A 20,559-nucleotide genomic window follows, 5' to 3' on the forward strand; every position below is an offset into this window, starting at 1 on the left:
TAAATGGAGCAACAGCGAATATTGATGGCTTTGTGTCTTTGAAAAATGATGTGATCTTTGTCCCAGGTGCCCTGCTAAAACTGGTGCATTCCTGTCTGTGCCTCACCAGTGCATCTGGACTGTGGGTCTGTGCCTCCAGTTTAACAAGGCACTTCACTTCATGTCTATCTTAAATCATCTGAGTAGGACAGTGAAGTCTTTTGGACCTTGTAGGCACATAAATTTAGTTGCTGTCTTGAAAACCTTGCTACATTAGTCCTTATTTAGGTGCAAGGTTTTCCTCTCAGATTTCTTCATTAGTATCCAGGTCTGGCCTTATGATAGATCCTTGTGTCTGTAGAACAGATTGCCAAGGTCGGACTGTACGGATCTGAGGGAGAAGCCTCACTACAGTGAGAACATCACAATTGCACGACTTTGCCATATCAAACCATGACATGGAAGTAGTCCATTGATGCAGATGTTTTGAGAGTACAAGAACCAGTTCTTTCATTATGTGCATCAGACCCATCAATATTCTGATCACTGGAGTGTGATAAATGGAAAGCTTGGGCTCGATGTGTAGAAAATTAGTGCTGGTTCTGCTGTTTGCTGTAGGGAATTTCTTGCTTGGTGCTGGTATCTGAAATTTTCTTTTAATTTTTTCTGTCTCATTTACTGCTCTTCCCTTGGAGAAGAAGGGGTACACACGGAGGAACTGGACAGTGAACTAGGTAAATCATCCATCTCTTGTTTTGATATTTGACTTCAACTGCACTGTTTTTAGCCTTTAATTACTTGCTTTCTCCTTTGTATCATTTTGCATCTTTCAGTTGTTTTTTTTTTTTTTCAACAAGAGTAATTTATCAGCAAAACTTCCCCAGTGCACAGAGCATTTATTTTTCCCTAGCTTCAGATCTGCAGTGATTTTCTTACTGATTCAAAGTTTGAAGAAAGCTAGAGAGCCCTAATCTTGCAAAGCTGATTTGAAGCCACTTTCTTCGGGACTCTGCAGAAGTCAGGGTCTTTTCCTTTGGCATCTCTGGCTCCAGGAAAAAGCTTATAGATGCCAAAGCTGAAATGAAGTAGCTCATGATGCTTTTTCACTGGGGCTGAAGACATTTCCCAGACAATAGAAGCCAAGTGTGATTCAGAAAGTTTAAGTATTGCATTGGATGCTTTGGCTGAGCTTGGTGAATGAAACAGCTTAAAATTTTCCCTCAGTCAGTGATTTTATAAACAGATGATTTTCAGTGATGTGGTACACTTTTATTTGCTGCATCTCTTTGTGAAGAATGCTGTCTTGATATCTAATCTCAGCAGTGCTCATTGTGTTTGTACTGATGGCAGAGGTAGTTGTTATTTCTGTTCAGCTATGCTCTAGTGCACTCGGAGAGCTGAAAGGATAAGAGGTTACATAGGATTTTATTTCCACTAGGACTATTATTGCTTTTAAAAAGGACTGTACTTACAGTTCATAGTACTGCAGACTGGAGGAATTGTATTACCAGAGAATTAAGCTCTGGTTTCTGTAATGACTTGCAAGTAACTGTATTCTGCTCCCTGCTTCTGTGTGATGGATACAGCCTCAGCAGCTAGCAGTGGACTTGGAACACTGCTCCACAAATGGTTCTTCTGAATAATATGCCTGGAATAATGTTGGAGGCCCAACTTCTTATAGAGCCAGAATTTGAAAGAAATGACAATTTAAAGAAGAATGCAGTCTCTTTAGTGGTACAAGTGTTATGTGCAGACCAAGTAGCATCAGAAGTAGGTGGATGCACGCCAACAATCTGAAAAGTGTTCTCACAAGGGTCTTCACAACAGTGGCTTAAAATGAGAGGGAGGTTTTGAAAAAGCAAATTTAGAGGCAATATTAGACAGAAAATACCCTTCTTTCAGTCTGCTATCAGGAACTAGTGCAAGAGCAGAGCTGAAAAAATAGATGCAGGAAAACTCATTAGCTGATAAGCCTGACTCCGGATCTGCAGGCACTTATGTGCACAAGTGTTTTGCTGGAACATCACGAGATGTTCCCTTTTTTTCAATGCAGATAAGCTTTATTGAGCTCACAGCCCGTCAGTACGCTGTTGAGATGAGCAAATGTTGCAGTGTAAAGAAAGACATTTTCAAATTACTCAATTGGTTACAGCAACATTAGGGAAGGGGCATGAAAACTTAGTATAGTTGTAGTAACTCAGGTTAGTAAAAACTGGTTGGCAACAGCTATTTAGCACCTTAACTTATCAACAGTTTCTGTTCTAAATATAAGAAGATTATGACTTAAGGCATTTTCACAACTTCTTGTTTTCTAAAGAGCTATGGAGTAGTGGGTCACCTCATTTTAACAGGAGGTTGTTCTTCAGACACAAAAACTTAACTTCAGAGCAGAAATTGACTTGGCTTGGACCAACCCTCCTGGCTTCACAGGGAGCAGTAAGAGCTGAGTGTGCCGAGTTCCTCTCCAGCTCCTTCACAGTAATGCATGGCTGCAACTGAAACTGTTGGCTGGAGAAGTAATTTTTTAGGAATCCATCCAGCTTCTCTGTATGTAGGGCAGGATACTAGAGCATCTCAACAGGAATCCATGTACTTATCCAAGGCTTAAAATTGTGAAATTAGATATTTGTCCGTTGAATTTGCCTGCTGATAAATGCTCTGAGACTGCATTGGTGCTGCATGGATGTACCAAAATAAAAACCATATGGCTCACTCAGGCTCCTAATGATGCAAAATGTTTTTTGAAATCTCATCTTTGTGATAAAATCTAATGCTCTTGGTCATCTTCAGTTTGGCAGGAGAGACAGAGGAAAGAGATTCATTTAAAGCAGCTAAGAAGCTAGACTGCAATATGGCTGTGGAGAATATTGCCTTTCGCTTTAGAGCTGGAAGCTTGTAGAAGTCAAAAAGTGCATCTACATAATCAGCAAGAAATGTGTTAAAATTTAAAACTGCAGTTTTGTATATTGTTATATCTGAAAACATGGAGATTTGTTCCTTAAATGAAAAGCTGCAGAGACAGTAAACTGGAAAGATTTTGGCATAGTGCCATTTTTGGGGTTAGGAAAGTGCTGGTGTTCTGATCTTTTGTGAAAATGCTTTAAAAGGGAAGAAAAAAAAAAGAAATTTAATATCAAAATCTTTTGTGAACAGAAGAAAAAAACCAAAAATTTTTGCTTAAACTTTAAAAATAAAAAAGCACTTAACAGTCCAAAATAGACAAAAGATGTTTAGCATGAAAAATGGTGGAAGTCATTTGAAGGCATTTGTGCATTACTTCTCCTTTCTCTCATTGACTTTTTGTTTTTCTTTCACCCCAACTTGATCTCTTTACCATTCTACTTTCACCATAGTGCAACAAAGTAAATGGCTGCAACAGCTTGTGATTTTCCCAACCGCATGCTAGGTCTTAATTGAATTGCACTGAAACTCTTGGAGCCAGACCCATGGTGTTTTCACCTTCTGGGACTCCTCTGGAAACCTGAGAGTTCCCTTTGTGAAAAGACTTTCAAGATTGGCCTCTAGCTTTCTGACTTCTTCTCAGATAAGTTTGCAGGATGTAAAGGAATATATGATTCTGAAGCGTTCGATCCGCTGATAAAATCATGGAGTTTTTTCATGCCCAAAAGTTAGCATTGGCTTGCATTTAATGGCTTATGTCTCAAGGAATCCAAAGAATAAGTTAAACACAATGAGGATAAAATAATGATAAGAATGGAAAACCTACCCTTTACCTGCAAATAAAGGACATGTGGAGCAAAACCCATAGAAATTGATTTCATCTGATCTCCAGCCAATTCTGAACACAAACATAAACTTTGAGTAATTAGTCCATGTGTGTTTGTATAGATTCTGTTCCTCTCCAGTCTGGAGATATTTCTATCCTTATGGCAACATTATTCTAATTAATGGGCCATTGTTGATTGTATTAGCTCAGCAATTGATGCCATTAATGGAAATAAATCTCTGCATTTGATAATGAACAAACATAGATTGCTGTCAGTGTTGAAAAATTTCATGTTAAATTTTGATGAATTATTTTGCATGGGGTATTTGAACTTGTGTTATACAACAATGTTGGTTTTTTCTAAATTTAAATGAATGTGCAGAGTTGGTAGGACCACATGTGCACAGTGTTTAGTGTGGTGGAGCCCTTTTCTGAGTTGTTTCACAGTATTACACAAACACGCCACTGTATTGTTAAGTGGATGATTATTTTGTTACCTCCAGCCAATGGGAACATTGTGTTTAAATGAGTGGCACAAGGATCAGGCCCTTAAGTAACACATACAGCTTTAATAACCCTCTGTTGGATGCTGAAGTGATTGCATTACATTCACTAATTATAGTTAATGTACTATCTACAGTCTAGAAAATCAACAGGAACAAAAGTGGATACATTTCCAAATGTTAATTTCATCTTCAGAACTGTTTTTTGTTAATTATGGTAATGAAAAGAAGGAAATCTCTGTTACATGTGACTGTGGCAGTGTGTGTTCTTACATGAAGTGCTGTGCAGTGAAATACACCCATGCATGCCAGCCCCTCTTGGCTGGGTTCCATATGGTGGCATACATGTTAAAACCATCTTGTCCTGGTTTTGTATTGGGCTCATGTCTGAGTGATGCAAATCCCAAAGAAAGGAGTAAAAAAATCCTGTTTTCTGCACTGGTGAGCATAAATGGTTCAGCCCTGGTACAGAAGAGGGAAGTGGTCTCTGTCAGTGGGCTACAATTTTTTGCCATAATCTCACCCACCTTTATGGATTGGTGTTAAAATGCATCTGGCCTTTCCTGCATTAATTTCCCCTGCAGTGCCCCATCCAGGATCACTGGCCATGGTGGAGAAACCAGGGGGTACTTGAGGCAGTCCTAGACAGGAAATTTATGGAGCATTTGCTCATTTAATGCAAAAAGCAAATCAAAAATTGACCAGTGCTTGTGTCTTCCCAGTGATGTGCTGACCCAGCACAGGGGGTACAGGCTGGATGTTGGTGTCATGCTGTGCCAGCCCTTCAGAGGGAGCTGTGATCATTCTGAAAAGTACCCAAGCAAGGTCTGAGCTACTGACGAGTTTTGCACATTGGGCAGGAGCAGCTGCCTGTCAGAAAAAAAAAAAAACTGCCTTGGAGGCTTCAGTAATGCTTTTTCTATTTCCAGAGTTGCCTGCTGGTTGGGAGAAAATTGAGGATCCCGTATATGGTGTCTACTATGTAGAGTAAGTGCTGCTCCCCATTTCAGTGTGGCTGTCAGGTGGAGGAGGCTTTCCCTGCACCCCACTCTGTGCTTTGTTTGTCACATCTCAGACCAAGGAGGAGACCTTGGCCCCTTACAGGCTGGGGGTTGTTATAGGATCTGGGAGAGGGCAGCCCTGTCTGGCCATTCCCCATCCACACTGGAGTGGGAATGGGCTCAGGGGAGACAGGAGTGCCCTGGGGAGGGGGTTGAGCTCAAGGAAGACAGGAGCAATCCAGGGTTGGGATGTGCAGGAGCCCCAACACCTCACAAAATACTTCTATCCAGAGAACATTAACAAGTGTGCAATTAACTGAGTTCGCTCGCCTACATGCAGTGCTACGGTCACAAAATGAGAGTACAAAGCAATCCACCAGCCAATTGTGTCAGAAGACACCCAAAAGGATGGAGAAGGTGGTGTGGCCAAATAGCCATGGCAGAGGCTCTTCCATCATGCTGTGTTGTTGTGAATAAAATTGGAGGTTTAATGGGACTCTCTGTGGAATTAGAGCAGCTTCTCCTTTATCAAGATGTCAGATTGCTCCTTTGGGAAACCAGAGATCTGAGTTTTGTTTCAGCACTGACCCCATAAAATGAATTTTTAATTATGTGTATACTCCTGTCTAGTAGGATGGCTCATGATAGCCCTCAGAATAGACATGGAATACAGTTTCTGTCTGCTTTGGCTCATTTCTGACCCTACCATCTGTGCCTAAGGAAACAAGGTTAGCAAACTGTGTGATTAAGTCTTGACATTTATTTACCAAAGACATCAAGAATATTTTTTGGCTATTAAATGCCATGGCAAGAGGTCTTTAAAGGATTTTTCCCTGTCACTTTATATACACATGCCAGTTCGTTTTGTGGCGCTGCTTACTGATTGAATTAAATCAAAAAGTAACTGCAATAAGACATAATTTTATTTTACTTGCTGTCTCTAAGCTAGCAAGATGGTTATAATTTTAGCATTTGTCTCCGTCCCTTCAAATCAGGCACTCTGTTATTACATAATGGCTTTTATTGAGAGACAATTCTATCACGAAAAGGTTTATATCATTTTTAAAGTAGTTATCATTTTTCTTATCTCTCTGAAGATATCTTGAAATGGGAAATCTTTTACAGAACTCATTAACTTGTTTTTTATTTAGTAAGTTAAATATTTTTCTAGTGATTTAATATTGATCTTTAGCAGAAAAATTTCTGAACATAAATCCCTGGAGTGCTTCTGTCACAGTTACTTGAAAAAAGTGGTTGGTTTTCACGTGGGTTTTTTTATAAAGACATACTGGATAGGAGACAGTAGAATAGCAAGTTCTCAATGGTAAACTTTGCTTTACATGCGAAGATAGCTTTAAGGTAATATATTTTTCTGAGATCTACCTGTTCCTCTGCTGTAGCAAAATCACTACTGAAAATGGCTCTTGAACCATCGATGAGCCATTCAGGGAGTCCCAAACCTGCCCCTGCCACCCCAGCATCTGTGGCTGCTGTTCATCACTTGGTTTCATAAGGTTGTTCATCCTCTGCTGAGTGCATGCCTTGTCTGCCATGCTGGGACTGGGCTGATTTTTTTTCTTGTCCTGGAATTGGTAAGAAGTATTGGCTCTCAACATCTCATAGTGTTTAAAAGCTGCCTAAGGAAAGCAGCTGAAGTTTCACTAAATGCTGGTTTCCACTGGGAGTATTTGCTGTTGGCTGATTCTGGATAGATTTTGATCTATTTGGAGCCCATCTCATAGCCTGCATCCCTGCAGATACTTTTAAGACACCCTGTGTGCATTGATCAGATCGCTGACAGATGTTGGGGTTTGGTTTGTTAAGTTTAGTTTGGTTTTGTTTTTAACTTGGGTGCGCCAGGGAATGACTGCACCTCTGGGAATCTAAATAAAGCAGGGATGATACAAGCCTGTCTTTTAAAATGCAATCAGACAGAATGCCTTTCCTGCTTTAATCTCATTTTTCACAGATAGATCACTACATTACTGTATTTGAAGGAATTAGCCATTCCTACTCAAGACATCGTATCAATACCAGAATCCGCTTGTTTTTCTAAGTACTCTTTTTGGCACAACTAGATGAGCCTTGCTCCACATCCACTGCTGTTGAGTGTGTTTGGTATTTTACTCCTTTCCTCAGAAAGAGGAGTTTCAATGCCTGGCCCTCATTCCTGCTTGTTCCATAAAGGTTTCCTAATTCATTGCTCTTTTTCATCTCCAGCCACATCAACCGGAAGACACAGTATGAAAACCCAGTTCTTGAAGCAAAGAGGAAGAAGCAGCTCGAACAACAGCAACAGCCTCCAGAAGGTTGGCACCCTTGAGGGCATGGTGTATGGGGTGTTCATGAAGGAATGCCCTCCCTTGCCATGGCATCACCATGCCAATGTGTTTGTCCTTCCCTCCGTGGCCTTAGTGTTTAAAGGCAAAGTGATGTGCGTAGCAAAAGCTGTGTTTAGCCTTCACAGAAGATGTAGCAAAGGAGAAAATCTAAACTGTATCACTTAAACATAGAAGGTTTCAGCCTTGTTGAACAGGAGAGATTTTTCTTTGTATGTCCTTTATTTCTGGAAAGTTTCTAGACTTCCCAGAAACAACTAAAACATGTTTTCCTCTTCAGTCTGCTCCATCAAGTTAGTCACTGTAGGTGGTGTTGTTCCAATCTGCACTGGGACTCAGGCTATCAAAGGGGTTGAGGAGTGGGCACTTACATGCACTAGACAAACCCTGCATGAGAGACTTCTTAAACTGAGACCTTTGTATGTTGTCAGGCTCTAAAATTTGAAGTAATTGCCTTATTTTGAAACACGTTTTTTTATTAATTTCCTCCCTCTTGCCCCCTTTTTTTTTCCTTCTCACTTTTTACATTTTTTTCTTCAAATGCAGTCCAACTGCAGTGAGGGCCATGTGGCATTTGGGTTTGTTCTTCTACTTAGATGCCATGAACGGCACAGGGAGTAGATTTCATTTAAATGTCAAGTCCACATAGATGCAAATCAAGTCCCAAGTTTGAGTGTGAGGTAGGATGTCCCAGCAGATGGATGAGTTGACCTGGATATAGAGATCCTTCAGGACTGGTTTTTGGACATCCTATTTATTTTATTCCCTCTGTCTGTGACTCTGTTTCCTCTCTTGCCATGCTTTTCACACCTCCTCTGCTTGACCCCCACTCTCCCAGTGTGTGCACATGCAGCAGCTCATGGTGCTGTTGTAAGCAACCAGTAATATTTCCCTCTCTGCCCTCTCTAGAGTGGACAGAGGAGTGTCCATCTCTCCCTCCACCTGCTGCTCCAAACCATGTTTCAAACAACCAAGAGGCAGTTCGGGAAGCACCAGTACAAGGTAACAGCCTTGTTAAACCAGCTGTAAAAGAGCAACAAGTTCTTTTTCCTGAGAATGAAATTCCCTTGGCCACCACAAGGGCAGTATTTCCACGACTGGTGACACACCAGGGCCTGTGCCTGCTTATCTGAATTCACAGATTTTGAGACTAGTTGTTTCAAGACTACATTTGTTGCTGAATGCAAGAGGTGAATGAGATTGTGTGCATCAAAAAGAGGATTGTGGCTATTCTCTGTGTAGTGTTCCAAGTTTTCCAACAGAGTGGACTTACTCAGAAGTTGTACTTTTGTACAGGTACTTTGGGTTATTACAGCCTTATTTATTGTGTCAGTGTTCTGTGTAGCCAATTACTCACAGACCAATTGTTTGCCTTAAATAACCCACTGCAAATCATTCCTGAATTTGCAGCATGAGCTGAAACATTGCCAGGTCAGGTTGCCAGCAAGGGCCAGGGAATTCCACTTGTACCTGTGGCAGTAAAGTGCTCTCTGATTACAAGTCGTTTTAAGAAGGCTTATCTTTGTATCTTTGACTACATCTGAATTGCACAGCAAGTGAGTGGCACTGCCCTGGTCTCCAGGACCCAGAGCCTGGGGAAGGTGAGAGGGGGAATCTGGCTGGAATGCATCTTTCTGACAGAGGTGGGAGCAGCTGGGAGCTGGGAAATACTCCCATGGTCTCCGAAGGCAAACCTGACTGGAGTGCTGCTGTCCCAGGCAGCCTTTCCTGCCAGGAAGACCCAGGGAGTGCTCTCTGCAGCAGCTGGCAGCAGACCAGCCCTTCCAGAACAGACATGTGGAATTTCACAGGACCCAAAGCCCCCAGCACAGTCCTAAGGGGTATTAGAGCACACTAGAGTAATCCAACCTGGCAGCAAGGAAAAAACATGAGAGGTCTGAGCATGGCACCCTGACCACCAGGCACCTGGGTTTAGAGATGTAATCAGAGTGCCCCAAAAAGGCTGATCTTCCTCCTGGAGGCATCTGTGGATGCCACCTTTGCCTTTTCCACAGTCAGGCTGAAGCAAAGGCTGCCCAAACATCCACACATGGTGGTGCAAAGGATCCATCGCACAGAGGTGATGTTGGGAGCCTGCTCAGCCACCAAAATTGTGCAGCAGTGTTAGAGCAGAGCATTAACCTGTCTCAGCACCGCTCTGAGTAACACGTCCTGGTACCTGCTGATGACTCCTCTCCTCTTTCATTCCTTCCTCCTCCTTTCTCAGTGCTGCTCCCTCTTTTCTCACTGCCCATTTACAGCACCTTTTCCAGCTTCCATGCCCAGAGGTTTCCATCTCTCCCCCCGATAGCACTGCTGGCAGGGACATGGGCACAAGGAGCCCTCCCTGTGCCCCTGGCAACACTCTCAGAGCCTGGGTTTTTAGATGCACTAATTTCAAATGGGATACCCTCTTGAATGCTGTAGGTGGCATATAGCCTGTGGTGCTGCTGTCCTGTTGCTGCAGGGCAAGCTCAGCCTGTATCAGTGGGTAGACACTAGCAAGCCCTGCTTGTTCTGCTTGTCCTTTGAACCAGAAATGAGCCCTGCTGCACTCTGCCTCTCGGCTGTTTGTTACCTGAGACACTGGGTTGCACTTTGATACTCAGGGCTTTTTTGCAGGCTGGGGTCTGAGCAGAGGATCTGCCCACGATGTGCAGGATTACCGTGTTCCTCTGCCACCCTTCAAAGGCAGAAGACTACAAGTCCTCATGCTGCCTCCTCATGAATAATCTTCAAATACACATTATTTCCCCCAGTCAAAGGCTTACAAGTCTCAAATCCCCTCGCTCTCCCCTGAGGTCTCCTTTCTGAGCAGAGGCCCATGGCAATGCTGCCCAGGTGTTTGAAAGTGCGCCAGCTCTCCTGGCTGTGATACCCACTGCTGATCCCGGAGCTGTCACCAGAGGGCTTAGTGGCATAGGCTAAGCATTAAAAACAATTAAAAGTGTGAAGGTGTTTAGTGTTGGCACTGTGAAGTGAAGCAACCGTGATCCCTTTTCTGAGACTGTGCAACATGCTTTGCAAGGATGTGCTTTTGTCCATGGAGCACCTCTTTTCCTCCTAACTGTGCTCCCAGAGAGCATTCCCAGCCCTCCAGCACAGCTGCTCCAGTCCTGGGCTGCTCTTTGATTCATACTTCACATCAGAAGTGTTTCATCCACAAGCGGCAAGGAGCAGAAAGGGAGGAGAAAAGACTTCAAACAGTGTCTGAAGAACAATGTCAGCATCCTCCTGTTTTCACCAGAGGAGGTCACAGGGTGGTAGCAGTGGTGGGGCTGGGGGTTGTGCTAAAGGGTATCAGTGTCTTGTCAGAGCTCAGAAGTTGCATTTTGCTCAGTGGGTTGGGAGAGGGTCAAGTGGTGAAAAACATGATGATGCTTCTTTCTGCAGAAACTCTTCACTGCAGAGTCCTTCTGTAGGAGGCCCCCTAACCCTGCCCCATCCTTCCCAGGATGGATATAACCACCTCAGCACAGAGATAAGACATACATCTAGCCCAGCATTCCCAGCTTTAATATATTCCGTTCTTTAAAGCAGCATGTGTTTTCCCCTTTGTAGCCTTGGGGCTTTGGTGTGCACGACCACAGCTAACAAAGTGCCAGGTACTGGGGTTTTGTTCATGCCTTTTCCTGCGTGCCTAGGTCCAAGGAGATGGGTGGAGTGTGATGAGATGAGAGGATGCAGGAGTGAAGTGCAGTCCTGTCCCTGCACACTGCTGTGTTTGTCCACGGACTCGTCAGAATGGGGAGGGGCAGAGGAAAAAGAGATCAAACACTCATGTATGCCTGCTCATAGATTTTTTTTCCAAACCTCCTATACAGGAAAACCTTTTTTTACACGAAACCCTTCTGAGTTGAAAGGGAAGTTCATCCACACCAAGCTAAGGAAAAGCAGCAGGGGGTTTGGCTTCACCGTAGTTGGAGGGGATGAGCCAGATGAATTTCTCCAAATCAAAAGTTTGGTGCTTGACGGTCCTGCAGCGTTGGATGGCAAAATGGAAACAGGTACTGGTGCTTTTTACCAAAATCATCACCACCACTTCGGTTTGTGTTTTTGCAGCTGGTTTTAAGTGCCATTTATAAATGTAGCCGTCATCCCCTTCTTGGGGAAAGGCATTCAGCTTTCTTATCAGCAAGTAAGGAAGTGAGATACATTGAGAATCTTGGGAAAGGACACTTCATGTATTGGAATTCCATCTCAGTGTCAAAATACCCAGCTGGGCACTGCCAGTTCCTGCTCTCCCCACCCTGATCCAGCAGTTGTGGGGTTCCACATCAGGCTGTGGGTTCCTGCTCCTGGAAATGGATGATGGATTTTTGTAGGGCTGCACCACCATGTGTTTGTGTCTCTACCATGCTGCTTGCCCCTTTCCAAAGCTACTCCCAAGGAATGGGCAGAGCAGTGGGCTAATCTGCATCTCCCTGTGTGGAGGCACCAAGGGCAAACTCATTTTGCCAGAGATCAGATCGGGGATTTTGCCACAATTCAGTGGCAAAATATGAAATACTGTTTAGTGGTGAACACAGTGGTGCTGGGTTAATGGTTTGACTCAATGATCTTAGATGTATTTTTCCACTTTAATTCTATGAAATCCTTTTAGGCTTCATCTGAGGTCACAACTCCTCACTTTCAGTTGGACCATCACAGCACTTAACATCCCTGTTTTGCAGCCCCAGAGTTAATAAAATTACTCATAACTTAATCGATATCTGAATTTCAGGCTGAAATATGAGACATGACATGTGGCACTCACTGTGTTTGAGCAGTTGGTATTTGAGAGCCTTCTGTTACAGCTCCTGTGTGCTCTCGATTTTGTTTCTATCATATGTCAACGTGTAACAGTAAGAGCTGGACTTCAAAATAGCTGTGAAACGGGCCATATACCATCATTTAAATTGATTAAGTTTTTGCATGAGCCAATTCCATTTTCACTTTCAAAAACATTTATGTACATAAAGGCTTTATGCCATGAATCCACAGAGTTTTTGCTCACCCAAGTGTCACCACTCCTTTTTCTTGTGCTGAAATGCTACTGTTGCCTGTGAGTGGTACCTGTGCATGCTGCAGATCTGCTCTCAGGCTGTAGTCCTCACCTTTCTGCAGTGTGCTAAATGTATTTTCTTGGTCTGTCTGTCTGTGTCCTCTGCAGGAGACGTCATAGTCAGTGTGAATGATACCTGTGTTCTGGGGCACACTCATGCTCAGGTGGTGAAAATCTTCCAGTCCATCCCCATCGGTGCCAGTGTGGACCTTGAACTGTGCCGGGGCTACCCCCTGCCCTTCGACCCCGACGACCCCAACACGAGCCTGGTCACATCTGTGGCAATTTTGGACAAAGAGCCGATCATTGTGAATGGGCAGGAAAACTACGACTCCCCAGCAAGCCACAGTAGTAAAACAGGAAAAGTAATAGGCACAAAGGAGGCAAGGCCCAGCAGCCCAGCTGAGGTCTCCTCCAATGGACCCCATGGCTACCCCAACGACACGGTGTCTTTGGCATCCTCGATAGCAACACAACCTGAACTCATAACTGTGCACATAGTGAAAGGGCCCATGGGCTTCGGGTTTACTATAGCAGATAGTCCTGGCGGGGGCGGCCAAAGAGTGAAACAAATTGTGGACAGCCCACGGTGCCGCGGCCTGAAGGAGGGCGACCTCATAGTCGAAGTCAACAAGAAGAATGTGCAGAGCCTCACTCACAACCAGGTGGTGGATATGCTGATTGAATGTCCTAAGGGAAGCGAAGTCACGTTGCTGGTGCAGCGAGGAGGTAAGTCTTCAAAACTGTTTTAAAACATCTCTTCTTGAAATTAAAAAAAGGAAAAAATGCATGTCACGAAAGATCTGCTCTCCTAAGCGTCTTGGTAGAAATTATTTTTGTCCTGAGGTGTAGGAACTGCCCCAAGCTGGCAGCTGTCAGGTCACATAGATGGTTAAAATTATTTATTGTGTTGCTGCACTGGGAGGGGATGCTCAGGTTCCCACATGCACACAACACTGTTAAGGGGCAGGAGGGTGATGTGGTTACACCTTTGCTTACATAACAAACCCTGGTCTCATGCTCAGAAAACTTGAGTGTTTTAAATAGAACATGGATGTTCCTTGAGCTATTCTGGGATATGGAAAAGGCTGGTAATATGTTCTGTAATTTGCAGTGATCAAAATCAGATACTTAATGACTCTCCATTGGGGAAGGATTATACCTGGAATACATCTGGGAGAGAATTTATATTTCTCCAAGTTGTAAGCAATTGAAATGTGACTTCTGCACATTTGTTTACTGTGCCATTGGGAGCTAAGCTCATTTTTTGGTTGCATTGCCGAGGCCACCAGCAGGTACAAAACCTATCCTACAGGCAGTATGTCTGCAGCCCACATGGAGCATGGTTGGCAAGTAACCTGTCAGTGGTCACTCCATCCACAGGAACTCTTTCCCTGCACTCTTGTAAGTGTAAAGTAACCTGAGGTACCACCCCTTTAGCCTGTGGATTGCGATTACTGGGATAGGGTCAAGCTCACAGGCAAAGTCCAGCTCAGCTGTTGACTACGAAGTCAAGAGCAGAGGGGTCAGCTCTCCCCTGCTCCCTGGCATTGACAGTGGGGCTCTCAGAGGGACAAAGGCCTGTCCCCACTGCTCCCTGTCCCATGCAGGTTTTTGTGGACAATACACACATGGGTGCACAGTGGATCACAGGAATGACCTTGCTGCAGAGGCAGGGTTAAACTGACAAGGAAGTGCTGAACACAGCCCCCAGCCAGACCTGGGGGGAGTGTGTGCTATAAAAGTACTTTCCTGGTGACTTCTCTAAACTGTTTTGATTGTAGTAAGCACCAAAAGCCAGTCCATTTTAACAGGGGACAAGTTGTTTCCTGAATTTGTAAGTCTGGTTTGCTGTTTTTCAAGACCTATTTCAAGGCATTGAATACATTGATTCTGCAATTCATAGCAGCTCTGGAGAAAGCACTGCCTTTCCTATATTGCTTTCTTTCCAAGTGTTGACTGTGTTTTCATATTTTAATAGTAAATTAGAAAGTAGAGAACAGAATATATTAAGAATTCTCCAATTTTCAAAGTTGAGTTCCTTAAAGACTTTCAGTACTAGAGAGATTTAAAAAATGCACTTCATTCTCATGATTAATATATGTATTATGGAGAAAATATGGTTGGAAGAAAAATAGCAGCTATTATTAATCCTCCTGGAGAGTGTGTATATATCTAGTAACACCATATATTAATTATTTGAATTGTGCCTGACATTTAATAATCCTCCTAAAGCCTTGAAGGCATAATGAAAAGTTTTGATGAGGAAATAAAAGCCTGGTTTTAATAAAATAGTAAATAGTTCCCTGGTACTCTTGTTGAATCTCTTCATTTTTTTTTTTTTTTTAATTTAATCAAGATACTAACCACATTTGCTATCACCTTCCTAGATAAGGTACCTTATCAGTCTCCTTGAACAGCTTCCCTCCCTCCTTCAAGGTCCTCACATTTCCATCTCGACACAGAGCACTTGCAGTTTCAAATTTCACACTCTCGTGGTACAGAACTTGGAGATCCTGGTGGCCCTGGTCCACAGTTAATCATTGAAACAAGGTTCTCTTCACATCCAGAGAAAAGCTAGACTCAAAATGCACTCCAGCTGTGGCAAGGAAGCCAAGCAGAGTATGCACAGTAGTAGACCCAGAACCAAAACCAGTCAGGTTTGCTTAAGGCTTCTAAGGTGATGTTGGCAGATGAGAGGCTGGACGTGCCCCAGCCATGTGCGCTCACAGCCCGGAAATCCAACCGTGTCCTGGCCTGTATCCAGAGCACCATGGGCAGCAGGTGAGGGATGGACTCTGCCTCTCTACTCCATCCTTGTGAGGCCCCACCTGGAGCACTGCATCCAGCTCTGGGGGCCCAGCATTGGAACAACGTGGACCTGTGGGAGCAAGTCCAAAGGAGGCCACCAAGATGATCAGAGCTATGAGTTATTACCACAGGCCTGGGCCCTAGGGTGTATCACCGTGTCCCGCAGCCGTAGGGAGGAGGAGGAGAGAAGATCCAGCAGGCAGGAATTGTGCAGCAAGATTGATTTATTTAATTATTTTACAAACTCTTTTATAGAATTTTTTCTTCATAGTCTAATTGGACAAAGGACCAGCCACCCCTTGGGGGTGATTGGGTGAAGTCCTAGAACGCCCATTGTCAAAATATTTTTCTACTGTACCATAAACAAACTTTTCAAGGTTGCAGGTGGCTTGGTTGTTTACATTCCCTGCTACCTCTTCTGCGTGAGAGAAAAGTCTCTCACAGACTTAGAAAATAGCAAGAAAATCCTTGCTAGCAGCATTTTTGTATCTACAACGAGTAGCTCTGCTATGAGTACAGGCGGAGAGTTGGGGTTGCTCAACGTGAAAAGAGAAGGCTTCAGGGAAATGTTATAACACTTTCCAGTACATAAAGGGGCTTGCAAGATTGCTGGAGAATGACTTTTCACAAGAGCGTGTAGTGACAGGGCAGGGGGAATGGCTTTGAAACTGAAAGTAGGTAGGTTTAGATTGGACATTGGGAAGGAGCTGTTCCCTGTGAGGGTGGTGAGGCCGTGGCACAGGTTGCCCAGGGAAGCTGTGGCAGCCCCATCCCTGGAGGTGTCCAAGGCCAGGCTGCCTGGGGTTTGGAGCAGCCTGGGATAGTGGGAGGTGTCCTGTGCCCAGCAGGGCAGCTTGAACTAGATCTTCAAGGTCCTTTCCAATCTAAACTATTTAAAAAAACAAAAGGTGGAACTGGCTAAAATCCACCTGGCACTCAGTGCTGCTGCACTTGGGTCCTTTTCCCTGTAACTTTACCTCCTATTACCCCTGCCAAGTCTCTCCTCAGCAGCACCATCCCCAGACAAGGCGCCACTATTTATTTTGGTCCGACTGCAGAAATGTATTTGGCTCGGGTGTCTGATAAGCTCCTTCAGGGCTTTTGAAGCTGTTCTTTTGCTTCCCTGTCACTTATCCTTTCCTCCTCCTCCCTCTGGTGTCCAGTGAGAAAAGTGCTCAGATGCTGTCAGCATTCTTCCTTCAGCCCAACATTTGCATTCAGTCCTGCTGTGCAGGAAGCATCCCTGCAACACTAAGGCTTGTATTCAAGGGCTGTCGAAAGGATTTTCAGAAGTGATTACTAATCAAGCAGAAAAATATCAGAAAGAGATGTGCAATACACAGGAAAAGCTCTGCCTGCTCCAAGCTGCTGGTGCACTCCCAGCAAGGAGGTCTAATTGTTAAAATGCAAACCCAGAGCTGCTGAGAACAGCCTGTAAAATATTTACTGTGAAGTGTGTTCAGCTGCAACACTGGCTTATGGGAGAGGGCAAATCCTGCCGCTGCCTCTGAGTGAGGCACACAAGGATGATTTCAGGAGGGATGAAGCTGAAACGCCCCCTCTGTGTGCTAATGTCTAAAATCGTTTGCAGAACTCATGCAGGATTGGGGCAGAGGGATAAATACTTGTACAAAGTCAGATCACTGAGAATTTGCTTCCCAGAGGCCTCCAAAAAAACTTACCTTGTCCATGTTCTGGTTTATTTTCTAATTTTTTATTTTCTTCTCCCTCCTCCCCTCTGTAGGATTAATTATATTGGTGTTGTTTTCCTGTTTCACCTATATATGGATAAAACTGGAAAAAACTCACTGATCTTGAGGGGTTCAGAAAGAGTTCAGCCCCCCCAGGGTACAGAGGGTTGATTGGGCCAGTTGGCAAAGCTGCTTTTGCTTAGCAAAATGAAGGGACAGAGGGGACAAAATAATTCTTGTCTCTATTAGGCAGGAGAGATAGAAGGTATTTAAACGAAGAAGTTGACTGAACAACTGTGTGTTGTTTGCTGAGAGTAAGTTAAACTGGGAATGAGAAGTGAGTGCCAAGCCATTAGAGCCTGTAAGTAAAACTGGAGGAGGTACAAAGGCTTTGCTGCCTGACGGTGAAGCTTGGCACATTTGAAGAGGACAGGACATGGTCCCTGAAACAGCAGAGGAGGTGCTTGATAAGCCAGCAGGACCATTTGAGGGCTCTGCGCCTGAAAGTAAACGGTGCTGCTGCTGCAAAATGGAGAATTAAGTATATGTTTTTGTCCCTGCACTGGAAATTGTGATTACGTACTTTGGTTGTTTTAAAGAATTATGGTTAATGTGACCACAAAAGGTACAACTTGATTTTGAATGTTTGTAGCTGAAAACGTTCTTTCAACCTTGTACCTACCAAGTACACAAAGTACTTTCCACAAAAAAAAAAAACCCAAAAAAACCAAAAAGAGCGAAGAAACAAGGTAATATTATTTGCCACTTGAAATCCATTAGTCATTGAAGCCTTGCCTATGCACTGTAATCAACTGAAATAAGCAATTCTCAAATACCTCTCCATTCTGCATGGACTCTATTCATAATAAAAACAACATTTTGTCAGGATAATTTCCCTGCTTCCCACGGGACTTTTATTCTGGAAGTTGTGTTTATGGTGGGACAGGTTGTGTCAGAACAAGTTATTCTGCAAAACTACTGTGCTGTATTTTTTGGAATCACTAAGATCTAGTCTTTGTTTCAGTGAAAACTTGTATGTATTTTATATTTTGTGAATTGCCTCTGATTAAAGAGGATTTTTTTTTCCTTTTTTTCCTCTTTTTTAGGTCAATCTTCAGGTTAACCAAAATATATGTGTTTAGTTTGTGTTCAGTTCCAAGAATTACACTGGGCAGTGTTTGTGCAGGTTTGAATAGACAATTTACCTTCAAAGCTCTCACAGTTGCATCTGTATTCACCGGAAGGTCGAAAATAGCATAAACCTTGAGCCTGATCTACATAATCCCCCTGAAGATGTGTTCCCACTTTGCTCCAGATCAAAGTAAAGGCACACAGGTGAAATGTCCCTCACATATCATGTGCAAATCAGTACCATTTCTAATTGCTTTCCCTAGTGCCAAACTCACATTAAACTGGGAAATGCATCTTCTGGAAAAAATATATGTGCTAGATAGATATATAGATATATACTAGAGTGTCAAAACGAAATGTATTCTATGGGAAGACGAACCAATGCAACATCTACTTGTCTAAATGCCCATCAGTGGGTACCTGAGTCTTACCTCCATGTAAGAGTCCATAGTAATATCCTATTTATGGTTCAATGGAATGGAAGGTGTTTGTGGGGAGTAGTGAGGTTGGTGGGAATGGGGAGAGGTCTGTTGCAATAGTCCTGCTCACTTGGTCCTCAAGTCAGTAGGCTTAAGATGTTCCTCGTGACACATGTAACTACAACAAAAATTTGCAACAATGGAAAAAAATTACAAAGCTCTAAAGCAATAAACCTATTCCTTAGCTTCATGGACCTTCCCTTGCTGGAATTCCCACCTGGAAATGAAGTTTTTCCTCCCCTTCCTTAGCTGGAACTGGATCACTGAGTGGTAAGAGCAAAAGAAAAAAAAAAAAACTGTTGGAATTAGAGCTCCTTTTCAGTTGCTGTCCCTAATGATGTAAAACCATGGTATAATTAGAGCTGCAATCAGCTATTCAGTGCAGACTTGAACTCTTTTGAGCAAGCCACTCACTTCTGTTTGCCCTTTAGGCTTGCAGTGAAGGGTGAGTTGAAAGTCATGCCACTTAAGCATTGAGCTGCCAGAAAATTTCAAACTGTCTTAGCAGCTGCTGAATTAGAGAGAAAGTCAGTCCAAACTGCATTTGGGACAAAAATCACAACCTGGGAGTCATCTGATGGTTACCACAGAGCATGTTTGCCAGTGCCAAAGCCTGTGGAATGGGAAGAAAAGTTCACCATTTCCAGCAGTGTTTTCAGCTCAAGTACAGAGGGACCAGAGCTTTATAGTGAGGTCTTTGTGCTGTGTTTGTATCTGTAGGAACTCCCTGGACCCCATCTCGCCGAGCACAGAGCTGCTGATGCCAGTCATCGTTCATGTGCCACCGTTATGGTTGGTTTTCTTACTCTGCTCCACAGCCCACCATGCTGGGTCAGCTCCTTCCCTGGACCCCCAGAACAGGGGCAAACCTAATTCCTCTCTGCCCTCTGGTGTGCTCAACTGACTTCTAAACTTTTTTAAAATTCCTTTTCAAATCACCTCTTTTTTCCTTGTCTTACCTTCTGTCCATCACCACCAGCCTACCAAAGCTCCTGGTACCTTCTACTCAGGTATCTTCCACCAAACCTGTTTGTTGAATCTTTCAATTTGTCACTCAGTAGAGGTTGTTTTGAGCTGTATGCTGAAAAATACCTGATATTGTAGTACAAATAATACCATCCAGACTCATAGGCACCCCTCATCCCTTTATGGTTAGTAAATCATATTTAGGAAATTTAGTTCATTACTTTGTATTCCAGGGTTATTACTTTATAATTCCAGAGTTATTGATTTATTCCAGATTTATTGATTAACCATGGACTCTTGTTTGACATTTAAAAATCTGTCTTCAATTATTTCTTCTTGTTTATTTTTGTTACTGTATCCTTTAAAGAGCATTGCCTGGCAAGAAGGGAATCAGATTAGTGAAGTTTGTAAGTTGGTTTACAAACTGTGTTAGAAATGAGATGTTTTTAAAATGTCTTGCATTGTGCCTATTCCATTTTCTGAAAACAGACAATCATAGTAAAAATGCATTGTTAAAATTTAGTTGCAGGGAAGGAGCAGGACTGGGGGAGCCTTTAGTTGGGAGTAGCCGCATCTTTTTTTTCCGAACCACCAAGTTACTCCTTGTTATTCTCTTTTCTCTGTTGACTGGAATTATATTCTAACAAGGCCAAAAGAAACTGATGAGACTTTAAAGAAAGTTTAAAGCAAGTTTGATGTCACATTTACCATTCTCTCATAGCCTTATTCTGATTAGGCACTAGTATATCAAGGAGCAGATAGAAAAATCAGTTGAAGTCAGGAAAAGATGAAATAAAGGAAATGTTATAAGTTTAGGTATTTTTAATAAGAAGTTTGAAGTTCATACCCCTGATCAGAATTGCTTATGTGCATGTGTTTCAATCCACT

General features: G+C 43.2%; 1 protein-coding gene across 28 annotated transcripts in view; it reads left to right on the forward strand.

The window, feature by feature from the left end:
- The window catches only part of MAGI1 (membrane associated guanylate kinase, WW and PDZ domain containing 1), a 335,583-nt gene that overhangs the window by 269,130 nt on the left and 45,894 nt on the right, over window positions 1-20,559 (forward strand). For 13 of the 28 annotated variants that reach the window (XM_042014699.1, XM_042014557.1, XM_042014708.1 and 10 more), the window contains exons 7-12: window positions 675-713; window positions 5,139-5,196; window positions 7,431-7,519; window positions 8,459-8,551; window positions 11,374-11,556; window positions 12,702-13,322. In XM_042014699.1, coding sequence (XP_041870633.1) covers window positions 675-713; window positions 5,139-5,196; window positions 7,431-7,519; window positions 8,459-8,551; window positions 11,374-11,556; window positions 12,702-13,322 — 1,083 coding nt within the window. The remainder of the gene's footprint in view (window positions 1-674; window positions 714-5,138; window positions 5,197-7,430; window positions 7,520-8,458; window positions 8,552-11,373; window positions 11,557-12,701; window positions 13,323-20,559) is intronic. The other 15 variants (XM_042014754.1, XM_042014736.1, XM_042014717.1 and 12 more) reach the window with 5 other exon arrangements.

Source organism: Corvus kubaryi, unplaced genomic scaffold (genome assembly GCF_017639235.1).
Source record: "Corvus kubaryi isolate FWS band 111438036 unplaced genomic scaffold, C.kubaryi_AGA036_p1.0 136, whole genome shotgun sequence".
Taxonomy (NCBI): Eukaryota; Metazoa; Chordata; class Aves; order Passeriformes; family Corvidae; genus Corvus; species Corvus kubaryi.